Source organism: Bombina bombina, chromosome 6 (assembly GCF_027579735.1).
Source record: "Bombina bombina isolate aBomBom1 chromosome 6, aBomBom1.pri, whole genome shotgun sequence".
In the NCBI taxonomy this organism is placed as follows: domain Eukaryota; kingdom Metazoa; phylum Chordata; class Amphibia; order Anura; family Bombinatoridae; genus Bombina; species Bombina bombina.
This window is the reverse complement of record NC_069504.1, coordinates 216,924,998-216,939,609: the sequence shown is the minus strand read 5'-3', so window position 1 is coordinate 216,939,609 and position 14,612 is coordinate 216,924,998. Positions and strand designations below refer to the sequence as shown.

General features: G+C 37.3%; 1 protein-coding gene across 1 annotated transcript in view; it reads left to right on the top strand.

The window, feature by feature from the left end:
- The window catches only part of NELL2 (neural EGFL like 2), a 556,616-nt gene that overhangs the window by 519,537 nt on the left and 22,467 nt on the right, over positions 1–14,612 (top strand). The window contains exon 16 of the mRNA XM_053719205.1: positions 10,664–10,804. Coding sequence (XP_053575180.1) covers positions 10,664–10,804 — 141 coding nt within the window. The remainder of the gene's footprint in view (positions 1–10,663; positions 10,805–14,612) is intronic.

Sequence of the window (14,612 nt, the reverse complement as noted above, 5' to 3'; positions counted from 1 at the left end):
TGGTGAACAACCTGGGTTGTTCTTGCTGATTGGTGGATAAAATCACCCACCAATAGACAACTGCTGTCCAGAGTTCTAAACAAAAAATAGCTTAGATGCCTTCTTTTTCAAATAAAGATAGCAAGAGAACGAATAGGAGTAAATTAGAAAGTTGCTTAAAATTGCTCTATCTGAATCACAAAAGAAAAAAATTGGGTTCAGTGTCCCTTTAACAAACACAAAGAGGGGAGCTATTTCTTGACCCTCCCTTAAATTCCTTTTTTTTTTTTTTATTCTCCTCTAGGGTAAGAGCTGGTACCTCCTGCTTGTCAGCCCTCCCTCTGCTGGTAGCATTTGAAACAATTAGCCCTGAAACAGCAGTGTTCATGTTTAGTCCCCACAATGTTTTCTCTAATCTAATAGGTTAATCTACTATAGTTTATGTAAAAGCAAAGTTATTTACTTTATACTGACACAAATATTGAGATAGGGAAATAGAAGGCAACTTTACTAGGCTTTATTTTTGTCTTCTTTTGTATCACAAAAAATATATATAGTGAGAGAGAAAGAAAGCAAGGGGGCACTCAAATTGTGACGTTTCGGTACAAACAGCGTCCCTTCCTCTGACGGTCAGAGGAAGGGACGCTGTTTGTCCCGAAACGTCACAATTTGAATAAAGAATCTTTGTCACAGATGCCAGAAGACCAGTGAGTGCTTATTTCTTCTCCAATTTATCTACATCTTTACAGCACCGTGGCGGTTGTCACTGATGGTGAGAGTGCATACACATCTCTATTTATATATATATATATATATATATATATATATATATATATATATATATATATATATGTATATATATAGTGGGCAAGTAAAGGTAGATGCTACTTTGCATTTGAGGACGCCTTGAGTCTTTGAGGTATAGGGGTATTACAATGATGAATAAGGGTATACTGGGTGCCTTCTGAGTCTGGAGCACCTCATAGTTGCAGGTACAGTGAGAGGAGGAACCCATAAGTATATTTTGAATGTATATTTGGAGGAAAGTAGAAAGCTTCTCTGGACAGGTGAGTTTTCAGAAAGCTCTTGAAGGCTTGAAATGCAATATAGTCATTTTCTTATAGTAGGGGCAACACACAATAAAACAGGGATATGGAGGAGTGTGAGAGTTAAAATTCAGAGGTGAGATGGTTTATGGCTTTGTAGGTTAGATTAATTATTATTTCAGTAATTTGTGCTGACTCAGTGTAGGGAATGGCCAAGAGGTATGTTTTTCTGGTATCTTTGTTTTATTTATTTTTTATTTAAGATATCTATCACTAAAATATTTTTATTGTGCTATATGTGTTTCTCCATTATTCTTAAAGGGACATTAAGCTCCAGATTTTATTTCCCATAAAGGGACTGATTACAAATGGAGAGCAATTTAATGCTCCTACTCGAGCGTTAAATGCGATACAAGTAAGCTTTTTGTACGTGTCCGTTGTACTCATATTATAAGTTGAAAGTAAACTGTTTTCAGTCGAGAGCTAACCCAACGAGCGTGAAAAGATGAACTTAGAATATCGGGTGCACAATAACCTATTCCCCCATAGATGTATAAAAAAAAAAAAAACCTACTCGCACGCTAACATGATCCCATATTCTCAAATGCGCTAACCTGACATGAAAGTATGAATATTTCACATTCCTATGTTCTTCACATAGAATATATTCTATTTATTTATAAATACATATTTATATATTTATATATATATATGTATATATATATGTTTTTTTGCATACATATATATATATATATATATATATATATATATATATATATATATATATATATATATATATATATATATATATAGGTATAGATATACACAGATATATATAGGAATATATATTTAGAAATACTTAAAAAAATATTGTGCAGGACATTGGATTGAAATACAGTAAATACATAGTTAAAACCTTTATTAAATATGAATATTGCAATATGAAATATGTCTATATATGGTGCCATCCACATCAAATATGTGCAAAGAAGGCTATGAAAATTGTCTTTATTGTTTAACTTTTTGATATTTTGTTAAAAAAAAATACACAAAAATACTCTGCTCTTATGGATATCAAACAATTGCAATATTTGCTAAATATATGTCTGGCAAAATTATTGGTACACCTATGAATTCATATGAGATAAATATATTTAAAGTATATTCCCACTGATATATTACATTTTCTCTTGTAAGGTGTATCCAGTCCACGGGTTCATCCATTACTTGTGGTATATTCTCCTTCCCAACAGGAAGTTGCAAGAGGACACCCACAGCAGAGCTGTCTATATAGCTCCTCCCCTAACTGCCACCTCCAGTCATTCTCTTGCAACTCTCGATAAGGGAAGTATCAAGAGATAAGTGGTGACTAAGTGTAGTGTTATCTTCAATCAAAAGTTTGTTATTTTTAAACGGTACCGGCGTTGTACTGTTTTTACTCTCAGGCAGAAATTAGATGAAGAATTCTGCCTGGAGGTTGATGATCTTAGCGGTTTGTAACTAAGGTCCATTGCTGTTCTCACACATAACTGAAGAGTATGGAAGAAAGCTTCAGTTGGGGGAACTGTCTGCAGATTACCTGCTTTGAGGTATGTTCAGTATTTTTATTTCTAGAGAGATGAAATAAGTTCTAGAAAATGCTTAAAGAGCCTTGTGTATTTGAGGTAAGCCTGATGCAGTGATTTAACAGCGACTGGGATCATGCTTACAAAACAGGGTAATACTCATGTTAATATTGTTCAGTGTCAAAACGTTTACATGTTTTCATAAATAGAACGTTTTTTCTCTGAGGGAGATAAATCTTTATTTGAGGCCTAGTTTTCCACATGGCTAGTCAGATACTCCTAGGAGTATTTTCTTAAGGCCCCTCTGACATCCAGTACATGGTGGGAGGGGCCTATTTTAGCGCTATTGCTGAGCAGTTTTAATTCAGACTGAGACATCCAGCTTCCCTAGAGGAGTCCTTTGGCATCTGAGGACCATTATAAGGGGTTTATTCCTTCACCAAATTGTATTTGAGGGCAGGTAGGAGCCTCAGCGGAGCTGTGGCAGTTGCTCAACTGTTTTTTTTTACCAGTGGTTGACGTTTTTGAATCCGGTTTGGGGGCTAAGGGGTTAATCATCCATTTGCAAGTGGGTGCAATGTTGCTTTAGTCCCTTACACACACTGTAAAAATTTCGAAGACTTTATTATATTTTTACACTGTTTTGCAGTTTAAGTGCTAGTTTTTTTCTCTTAAAGGCACAGTAACGTTTTTGTTTAATTACTGTTTCACCTTTATTAAAGTGTTTTCCAAGATTGCTTGTCTCATTACTAGTCTGTTAAACATGTCTGACATAGAGGAAACTCCTTGTTCAATATGTTTGGACATGCGCTTAAAGATTTATCTCCAGAGGATTCTCTGACTGAAAAAAGGGAGATTATGCCATCTAGCTCTCCCCATGTGTCAGAACCTATAACTCCCCCTCAAGTGACGCCAAGTACATCTAGCGCGTCTAATTCTTTTACCTTACAGGAAATGGCGGCAGTTATGACTAATACCCTTACATAGGTATTGTCCAAACTGCCAGGGTTACAAGGAAAGCGAGACAGCTCTGGGGCCAGAACTAATACAGAGCTTTCTGACGCTTTAATACCTGTGTCCGATATACAGAAGCTGAGGCAGGAGAGCTTCTATCTGTGGGTGACATTTCAGATTCAGGGAAGGCGTTGCTTCAGTCTGATTCTGAAATGACAGCATTTAAATTTAAGCTCGAACACCTCCGCTTATTGCTTAGGGAGGTTTTAGCGACTCTGGATGACTGTGAACCCATTGTAGTTCCAGAGAAATTATCTAAGATGGACAAGTACTTTGCAGTGCCTGTTTACACTGATGTTTTTCCAGTCCCTAAGAGGTTTTCGGAAATTATTACTAAGGAATGAGATAGACCAGGTGTGCCATTCTCTCCCCCTCCTGCTTTTAAAAAGATGTTTCCCATAGATGCCGCCATACGGGACTCGTGGCAGACGGTTCCTAAGGTGGAGGGAGCAGTCTCTACCCTAGCGAAGTGTACAACTATCCCCGTCGAGGACAGTTGTGCTTTACTAGATCCTATGGATAAAAAATTGGAGGGTCTCCTTAAGAAAATTTTTATACATCAAGGTTTTATTCTCCAGCCTCTTGCATGCATTGCCCCAGTTACTGCTGCAGCGGCTTTCTGGTTCGAGTAGAGACCCCGTTAGATGATATTTTAGACAGGATTAAAGCTCTTAAGTTAGCTAATTCCATTATTTCTGACGCCGTTTTTAATTTAACCAAGCTGACGGCTAAGAATTCAGGTTTTGCCATTCTGGCGCGCAAGCACTATGGCCTAAATCCTGGTCAGCAGACGTTACTTCAAAGTCTAAGCTTCTTAACATCCCCTTCAAGGGACAGACCCTATTCGGGCCTGGTCTGAAGGAGATCATCTCTGACATTACTGGAGGAAAGGGTCATGCCCTTCCTCAGGATAGGTCCAACAAATTAAGGACCAAGCAGAATAATTTTCATTCCTTTCGAAACTTCAAGGGTGGCGCAGCTTCGGTTTCCTCTAATGCAAAACAAGAGGGAAATTTCACCCAGTCCAAACCAGTCTGGAGACCTAACCAGACTTGGAACAAAGCGAAGCAGGCCAAGAAGCCTGCTGCTGCCTCTAAGACAGCATGAAGGGGTAGCCCCCGATCCGGGACCGGATCTAGTAGGGGCAGACTTTCTCTCTTCGCCCAGGCTTGGGCAAGAGACGTCCAGGATCCCTGGGCACTAGAGATTGTTTCCCAGGGTTATCTTCTGGAATTCAAAGGTTCATCTCCAAAGGGGAGATTTCATCTCTCACAATTATCTGCAAACCAGATAAAGAGAGAGGCATTCTTACGTTGCGTTCAAGACCTACTGGTTATGGGAGTGATCCACCCAGTTCCAAGAGAGGAACAGGGGCAGGGTTTCTATTCCAACCTGTTTATAGTTCCCAAAAAAGAGGGAAATTTCAGACCAATCTTGGATCTCAAAATCCTAAACAAATTTCTCAGGGTCCCATCCTTCAAAATGGAGACAATTCAAACCATCCTGCCTATGATTCAGGAGGGTCAATATATGACTACCGTGGACTTAAAGGATGCTTATCTACACATTCCGATTCACAGAGAGCATCATCAGTCCCTAAGGTTCGCCTTCCTAGACAGGCATTACCAGTTTGTGGCTCTTCCCTTCGGGTTAGCCACGGCGCCATTCTGATTCAGGCGTCGACTTTTCAAATCGCCAAGTCCCATACGGACATTGTTCTGGCCTTTCTGAGGTCTCATGGGTGGAAAGTGAACAGAGAAAAGAGTTCTCTTTCTCCCTTCACAAGAGTTTCCTTCCTAGCAACAATGATAGATTCAGTAGAAATGAAGATTTTTCTGACGGAGGTCAGAATATCAAAGCTTCTAACTTCCTGCCGTGTTCTTCATTCCACTTCTCGGCCGTCAGTGGCTCAGTGTATGGAAATGATCGGCCTAATGGTTGCGGCAATGGACATAGTTCCGTTTGCCTGCCTACATCTCAGACCACTGCAACTTTGCATGCTCAATCAGTGGAATGGGGACTACACAGATTTGTCTCCTCGGTTAAATCTGGATCAAAAGACCAGGGATTCTCTTCTCTGGTGGTAATCTCGGGTTCACCTGTCCAGGGGAATGAGTTTCCGCAGGCCAGAGTGGACTATAGTGATGACAGATGCCAGCCTTCTGGGCTGGGGTGCGGGCTGGAACTCCCTGAAAGCTCAGGGTTCATGGACTCAGGAGGAAACCCTCCTTCCGATAAACATTCTGGAACTCAGAGCGATATTCAATGCTCTTCAGGCTTGGCCTCAGCTAGCTGCGGTCAAGTTCATCAGATTTCAGTCGGACAATATCACGACTGTAGCCTATATCAACCATCAGGGGGGAACAAGGAGTCCCCTGGCAATGATGGAAGTTTCAAAGATAATTCTATGGGCGGAGGTTCACTCTTGCCATCTATCTGATATCCATATCCCAGGAGTAGAGAACTGGGAGGCGGACTTTCTAAGTCAGCAGACTTTTCATCCGGGGGAGTGGGAGTTCCATCTGGAGGTATTTGCCCAGCTGATTCAATTATGGGGCAAACCAGAACTGGATCTGATGGCGTCTCGTCAGAATGCCAAATTTCCTCGTTACGGGTCCAGGTCGAGGGATCCCCAGGCGACGCTGATAGATTTCTTTCTCTTGTGGTGTATCCAGTCCATGGCCCGCCCTGTCACTTTAAGGCAGGTGTTTTTATTTTTTAAACTACAGTCACCTTCACCCTATAGTTTCTCCTTTTTCTTACTTGTCTTCAGTCGAATGACTGGAGGTGGCAGTTAGGGGAGGAGCTATATAGACAGCTCTGCTGTGGATGTCCTCTTGCAACTTCCTGTTGGGAAGGAGAATATCCCACAAGTAATGGATGAACCTGTGGACTGGATACACCACAAGAGAAAGAAATTTATCAGGTAAGCATAAATTTTGTTTTTTTAGAACATCTGAGTGACTAGGAATGTGAAATTGTTCAGCCATGACTAACTGTTTCCGAGGTATAAATATATAGGAACACAAAGGCATACATTCCGTAGTCATTCATCACAATGTGTAAGACCAAGGAATATAGCTGTGATGTGCGGCAAAAGATTGTTGAGCTTCACAAAATGGGAAGTGGCTATAAGAAAATAGCAAAAACATTGAAAACGTCCATTTCCACCATCAGGGCAATAATTAAGAAGTTCCAGTCAAATGGAAATGTTATAAATCAACCTCTAAGAGAACATGTGTCTATATTGTCTCATCGCACTGTGAAGAGGATGGTTCGAGTGGCTAAAATATATCCAAGGATCACAGCTGGAGAATTGCAGAAGTTGTGTCTTGGGTTCAGAAAATCTCCAAAACTACAATGCGATATCACCTACATCACCACAAGTTGTTTGGAAGGGTTTTAAGAAAAAAGCCTCTACTCTCATCCAAAAACAAACTCAAGCATCTTCAGTTTGCCAGACACTACTGGAACTTCAAATGAGATTGGGTTCTATGGTCAGATGAAACCAAAATAGAGTTTTTTGGCAATAAACACCAGTGGTGTGTTTGGCTCACACAGAGAGGTAGCCATATGGAAAAGTACCTCCTAAATATGGTAGTGGCTCTTTAATTTTTGTGGGCTGTTTTTCTGACAGAGGACCTGGATATTTTGTTAGGATACATCGCATCATGGACGCTATCAAAAAGATATTAAATGAACACCTGACTGCCTCTGCCAGAAAGCTTAAAATGGGCCGTGGTTTGGTCTTCGAGCAAGACAATGTTCCAAAACATACATCAAAATCAACACCAAAATGGTTTACTGAACACAAAATCAAGGTCTTGCCATGACCATCCCAGTCCTGACTTAAACCCCATAGAAAACCTGTGGGGTGAACTGAAAAAGGAGAGTCCACCAGCGTTGACCTTGACATTTGAAGGATCTAGAGGAATGGTTTCAGATCCCTTGCCATGTATTCACCAACCTCATCAGCCATTATAGGAGAAGACTCAGAACTGTTATCTTGCCAAAGGGAGGGTAACACAAAGTATTGACTAAAAGGGTGCCAATAATTGTGCCACACATACAATATATTTAACAAATATTTATATTTTTTTGGATAACCCCGTGTTGTGTTTGATATCCACGAGAGCAGAGTTTGTTTGTGTATTTTTTTGAAAAAGAATAAAAGGTTAAACAATAAAAACAATTTGCCACAGACTTCTTTGCTCATATTTACCAAGGGTGCCATATTTAGCCCTTATAACTTTTGTGTGCAATATTTTTTACGATATTTTTTTTAATAGATAGTGTTATTATGATTGTAAATGTACTTTGTAATTTATCTGAATCACAATAGAAAATATTTAGGTTTCATATCCCTTTAAATAATGTTCCAGTACTCCTTTTTTCCAAAATATAACTAAAAAGTGTGTAACTTATGCCTTCAATGTATTTCTCTTGCCAAGCTCACAATATATATATCCCCATACAAGGGTTGATTAAGCATAGTAAACAAATATTAATCTTGCATGGTTTTCCTGTAATTTAAAAAATAGTGATTTTTCTTTTTCACCAACCTGACCTTATCGCATTGCTTGATATACAGGAGTTACTTTATATCTGTCCCTAACTGGTCACAGCAAAGTAGATTAAACAAAATACATTTAAAGAAACATAAAACCAAAATTGTTTCTTTCCTGATTCAGATAGAACACACAATTTTTAACAACTTTCCATTTTACTTCTATTATTACATTGTCTTTGTTTTCTTGTTATCCTTGTTGAAAAGCAGGAAGGTAAATTCAGGAGCGTGCACATTTCTGCTGTACTATATGGCTACAGTTTGGCAACAATGTAATACATTAGCTAGAGCACTAGATGGCAGCACTATTTCCTCTTAAAGTGTTCTAGACAAGTGCATGCTAGCTATCTAGATATCTCTTCAACTAAGAATAACATGAAAACAACGCAAATTTGATAATAGAAGTAAATTGGAAACTTTTTTTTTTTTATTTTTATATCTGAATCATGAAAGAAAAAAAATTGGTTTCATATCCCTTTAACCCTTTGAGTGCTAATGACGGCTCTGAGCCGTCACAGAGTTTCTCACTCTGGTGCTAATGACAGCTCAGAGCCGTCATGAGAACTTTCCCACCTTGAGGGAGATCTGGGGGCTCCTAACTGCTCCTACCCCGGCAATCGTGCCTGTAGAGTGACAGGCATCGCCGGGGATTCACGTGATGCGCGGTGACGTCACGCGCAATGACGTGATGACGTCACCGCGCAACTTTATTTATACTTAACAATGTTAAGTATAGGAGGAGGGGGCATGCTGCTTAGAAGCCTATATCTCAGGCATCTAAGCAGCTACAGACCCCCAAGACCCACTGTTGGAAAGGGGTAATTGTCTAACCTTTCCAACAGTGTAAGTCTTGGGCAGCTGTAAAAAAAAAAAAAAAAAAACGTTAAAACATTTTTTTTCAAAAATTTAAAAAAAAAAAAAAAAAAATTGAAAATATTAACACCCAGGTGGGAAAGTGCTTAGCACTCAAAGGGTTAAAAAGCTTTTCAAGTGTTATGGTCCTGAACTGCAAGACAACACAAAAATGACAGTTGAGATGCTTTAAAACATTTTGTTCAAATAAAGAAATGTTTCATTGCAGTGCTTAATTGCTGATCTATATTATGCATTTATATTCACTTCTACATATGTGCATAGTTTTATGTAGTCTACATATATCTTCCTTCCTAAATTTGTACAACAGGAATTAATATAAGCTATGGGTAGACACATTGTCTTGTTGCTACACTATCAGAATGCAATCAGGCAGATTATTATTATAATGTAGTAGTAATAATAATTTATAATTTACATAGAAATAATTTTAATGTTTCCCCTTCTAAAGTGATTTGGTCTCAGACTTAGCCAATTAGAGGCAGTTAATATTTACAATTGTTATTATCCTAATTTATGGCACTCAAATTATCAACCACATAAGATTTAAATACTTAGAAAAATATTTTAAGAAAATACTTAAAGCCATGAGATTCCCTCCAGCAAAATAATTGTGTTTCCAAATATTTCACAATTTATAAATGTATGCTTTTATTTAACAAGCTAGAAAATAATACAGCTTCAGCACTGACAGCTAATAGTTCTACATCAAACATTTAAAGGGACAAAAAACCTAACTTTTTTCTTTCATGATTCAGATACAACATACAATTTTAAACAACTTTCCAATTTACTTCTGTTATCAAATTTGTATTCTCTGGCCCCTATTTAACAAATGTCTTGCGGACCAGATCCGACAGTGCGGATCAGGTCCGCAAGACCTCGCTGAATGCGGAGAGCAATACGCTCTCCGTATTCAGCATTGCACCACAGCTCACAAGAGCTGCTGGTGCAATGCTGCCCCCTGCAAACTCGCGGCCAATGGGCCGCCAGCAGGGAGGTGTCAATCAACCCGATTGTACTCGATCGGGTTGATTTCCGGCGATGTCTGTCCGCCTGCTCAGAGCAGACGGACAGGGTTATGGAGCAGCGGTCTTTGTGACCACTGATTCATAACTGCTGTTTCTGGCGAGTCTGAAGACTCGTCAGAAACACGGGCCGTCAAGCTCCTTTCAGAGCTTGATAGATAGGCCCCATTATCTGAAAAATGAAATAATTTTTTGGGGGTTTAATGTCCCTTTAATCAAAATATTAAAATTCTCTGAACATGTAAACCTAACACACGTGGAGCTTAGTTATATGACTGCATGTAATCAGTAGGAAACAATAAATACACTTTAGTTTCTCCTCTCTCTCTCTCTCTCTCTCTCTCTCTCTCTCTCTATATATATATATATATATATATATATATATATATATATATATATATATATATATATATATATATATATATATATCCTACATTTATAATTATTATTATTATTATTATTATTATTAATAAACCTTTGTAATTGCTTATATCTGGTTTGGGAGCTTATGATGGATCTAACAGTTTTGATATTACTGACTTGTAAGACGTATACGCAACTGATCCTTTCTTTTTTCTGCTTGCTGATTAGACATTGATGAATGTGCTGAAGGTTTTGTTCAATGTGACAGCCGTGCTAACTGCATTAACCTACCCGGCTGGTACCACTGTGAATGTAGAGATGGCTACCATGACAATGGGATGTTCTCCCTGGGTGGAGAGTCATGTGAAGGTCAGTACAAGAATAAGCTCATGTATTTTAAATATTTCCTCACTAGAACTTTACAACCACAACAAGTAATATCATATATATATATATATATATATATATATATATACATATACAGTATCTATAATAATATTCAGTATTATGATTTATTTATTTTAAATAAAGGAATGTGGTGTAATGAACACATAATTGAAAGCATAAGCATTGGAATCCAATGTCCTTTTAAACTTGCATCTTTTGTTTATAAGGAACTTTGGTGTAATGAGTCAAATTTTTTTTAATTATTAGCATTTCACAAATTAAAACACAGCATGTATGCTGGAAGTCCTTAGATTAAGGGATATTTTGTTTAATTTCTGTTAATTTCTTACCAGCCCAGTATAAAATAACTTGCAGAAAATACCAAATAATTAATTGCACATGGGGTAATAATTAACAGTTGTTTTATGAAAATTGAATAGGCTTCCATGAAACTTAAATAAATGTTGATTCTATATAGTGCTGCACATTCTGTGAGGGACTTACTTTGAGAGATGTAATTCAGCTATGCTTTATACCATCTGCAGACTTTAGAATTGATTTACTTTAAACTGTGTATTGCAAAAGAGGTGCATTATAAATTAACACTATATAAATATTTAAGGGACTTTAAACTAGGGTGACCAAACGACATGCAACAGGCCAAAAACAACTTATGAATGGTCAGGCTAAATATCAACTGTAGCACGTCAAACCATTTATTTTATAATAAATAATGACAAATAACAGTTGCCACTATTAACACTGTTCTTAAAAATGTACAGAATGTTTTCAGCTTTCGTGTAATTTGTGACATTTACACACACACACACACATACACACACACACACACACACATATATATATATATATATATAGCACCAACAGATTCTACTGATTTATACAGGGGTCAATTAAATAAAATTATGTATATAAATTTGTACATTCTCTCAAAGTTGCCCTTCATTACAGAAAAAATATATATTTAAAACCATGCAGAAGCAAGTTAATAAAAAAAATGTGCACATGTTTTTAGAAGCCAGTATTAAAGGGACATTCCAGTCAAATTTTAAATGCACATAGATTAATTACATCTTTGAATAGAACCATATTTGCAATATACATGTATTAGAAAAAATGCTTCTAGTAAAAGTTATCACTGTTTTAGTGTTAACATTATTCTCTGCACGTGCACGTGAAGCATAGCTAGATGTTGTCACTGCACCCACATTTTAAATAATGCAGCTGCTCAGATCATCACTGGGGCTTGTATCATGTCAGCAATTAACAAAAGGAGTCATTACCAGATGATACAACCATCTTAGGCTCTCTGAGCAAGTGCTGTGTTTAAAATGCTGGTGCACGGTGCATACTTAAATACACTTTTGAAACAGCTATAGCTTTTATTAGAAGCATTTTTGCTAATGCATGTATATTACAAAACTGCTTCTGTTCAATACCGAAATGCACCCATGTGGTTTTTCTAATTTTGGCTGGAATATCCCTTTAATTTGAAACACAAAGTCATCCACTGAAAGTGTCACCGAATGTACATACACAAATAGTCAGCCTAAAGGGCACTGGTGTTTAGCGGTCATACTACAGACAAAGCACAGAAAGAAGAATGCTGACTGCCATAACAAGATTTCCAGTTTATATACTGAGTATATGTGGCAATGACATCTAAATAAAATGCTTCCAGTATTCCTTTAATTCCTAACAATTCCAGAGAAAGCAGTAAACGTTGCTTTACTTTAAATCATTTATTAACTAAAGGTTTTTACTCCTGCAACAAAAAACAGGACACTTGTCTGCGATACTTAAACACATATGTCTTGTCATCTGAACCGAATGAGGCCCTTAAAGAAACATCATACACAAGAAAATGATCATCCACAAACTGTCAGAAAGAAACCAAAGGAAAAGTAACTACCTAGATAAAAAAATGAACATAGACACTAAATTATTCAGAGTTTTAAGTAGCTTTCCATTTTACTTCTATTATCAATTTGTCCTCAGTAATTTTATATCCAAATTTTCTGAGGTACTATCTACTCGTGAGCATGTTCAAGAGTTCACAGTATTTACGTACGAGTCTTTAGTTGGCTGATGACTGACACATGATATGGTGGGCAGGGAAATGTAAGCAATTTTTGAAAAAAAAAATGTTTTTCTCAGAAAACAAAATCTATTGATCATTTCAAATTCAAAGTAAGTGTTTTAACCTTTTTTTATGCATGTTTGTATTATTAAATTGCACTGTATTTAAGAAACAATGGGTATTGAGATATTAAAATGATCTCTTAAAGGGCCATAATACCCAAATATTTAAACACTTGAAAGTGATGCAGCATAGCTGTAAAAAGCTGACTAGAAAATATCTCCTGAACATCTCTATGTAAAAAAAAAAGATATTTTACCTCAAAAGTTCCTCAGTAGCCACCTCCCATTGTAAAGGATTTCTAAGCAGCATTTTAGTGTGTCTGTCCTGGGACATCTGAAGGGATGAGCATTGTGCACTCTCATCTTATTTCACCAATCAGGTAAAGGAAGTTTACAATGAAATCTCATGAGAGTCAAGTCAAATCTCATGAGATCACAGTAAAAGTTCATGACCTCAGCACTGCTGATGCTGATTGGCTGCTGTTCATTTCTTAATTTTTTTTAAAATTTTTTTACCTGCAGCTGGGAGCAGTTGAGTATAACTTTTTACACAGAACTTACTCTGCTGAGCTGAGGAGATTGTGAGGTAAAATATCTTCCTTTTTTACATAGAGATGCTCAGGTGATATTTTCCTGTCAGCTTTTTACAGTTATACTGCATCAGTTTCAAGTGATTTAGCATATGAGTATTATGTCCCTTTAAATTGGGCTTGCTGTGACATATTTCATTTTCTTTGAGTCTGTGCAATCCATAAGCAGTGCTGCTTACAGAGATCAACTCTTACAGTGGTTACTTATCCTCCGGTAGTTTGAGAATATTCACAATATACAGAATGGGTTAAAATATTTTTGTCACATAATTTCTTCATATAATTAAATAACCTAATAATTAGGTAATAATAAGGTATAAATAAACGTACATGCTCTCTCTTAATCCCTATGCAATGCAAGCTTTCTCTTTGGCCAACAGTTGACTACTCCCCTCTCTCCAGCAGCCAAAGAACCTTTTTGTCTCAGAAGTGGCCACATGCTCTACTCACTCCTATCTGACCCTAGCAGCTACATGTACTTCCTGTGACTTTAGTAGTCAACACAAAATACTTCCCCCCACTCCCAACTGCCACACACTCTCCTTTGGCCTCCCTACATTTTTTTGTCACTTTTGGCAATAAGGCAAGGTTAAAAATTGGATATATCTGATTAACCTACATTAAGCACCACTTGCTTTTGTGAAGAAAAAAAAATGCTTGTCCCACACTCCCTAACATTGTCAAAAAGTAAATTTTGTAACCTAAGTTTTCAAAAAACAATTAATCAAATAGCTGGTTTTGGCAATTTGTAAGATTTTGAAAACCTAGATTACCGATTTTGCTTTTTGGCTTTATTGGGACCATGAGACAAACCACACATTTTACAACAAAATCAAAAGGCGTTTCATTTCTTTAGATTATTTTAGACACTAGTGGAAATTACTGAACATAATTATGTATTCACAGTTGCGATCACAAAAAAAGAAAAACATATTTTTGACAATGTTGTGAGAATTAAACTTGTGTGACTCCCTTACTAACTGTACTGTTGAAAGTGCCACACATGATGTGGAGTTAAAGGGCAGATGAAGGGTTTGCAG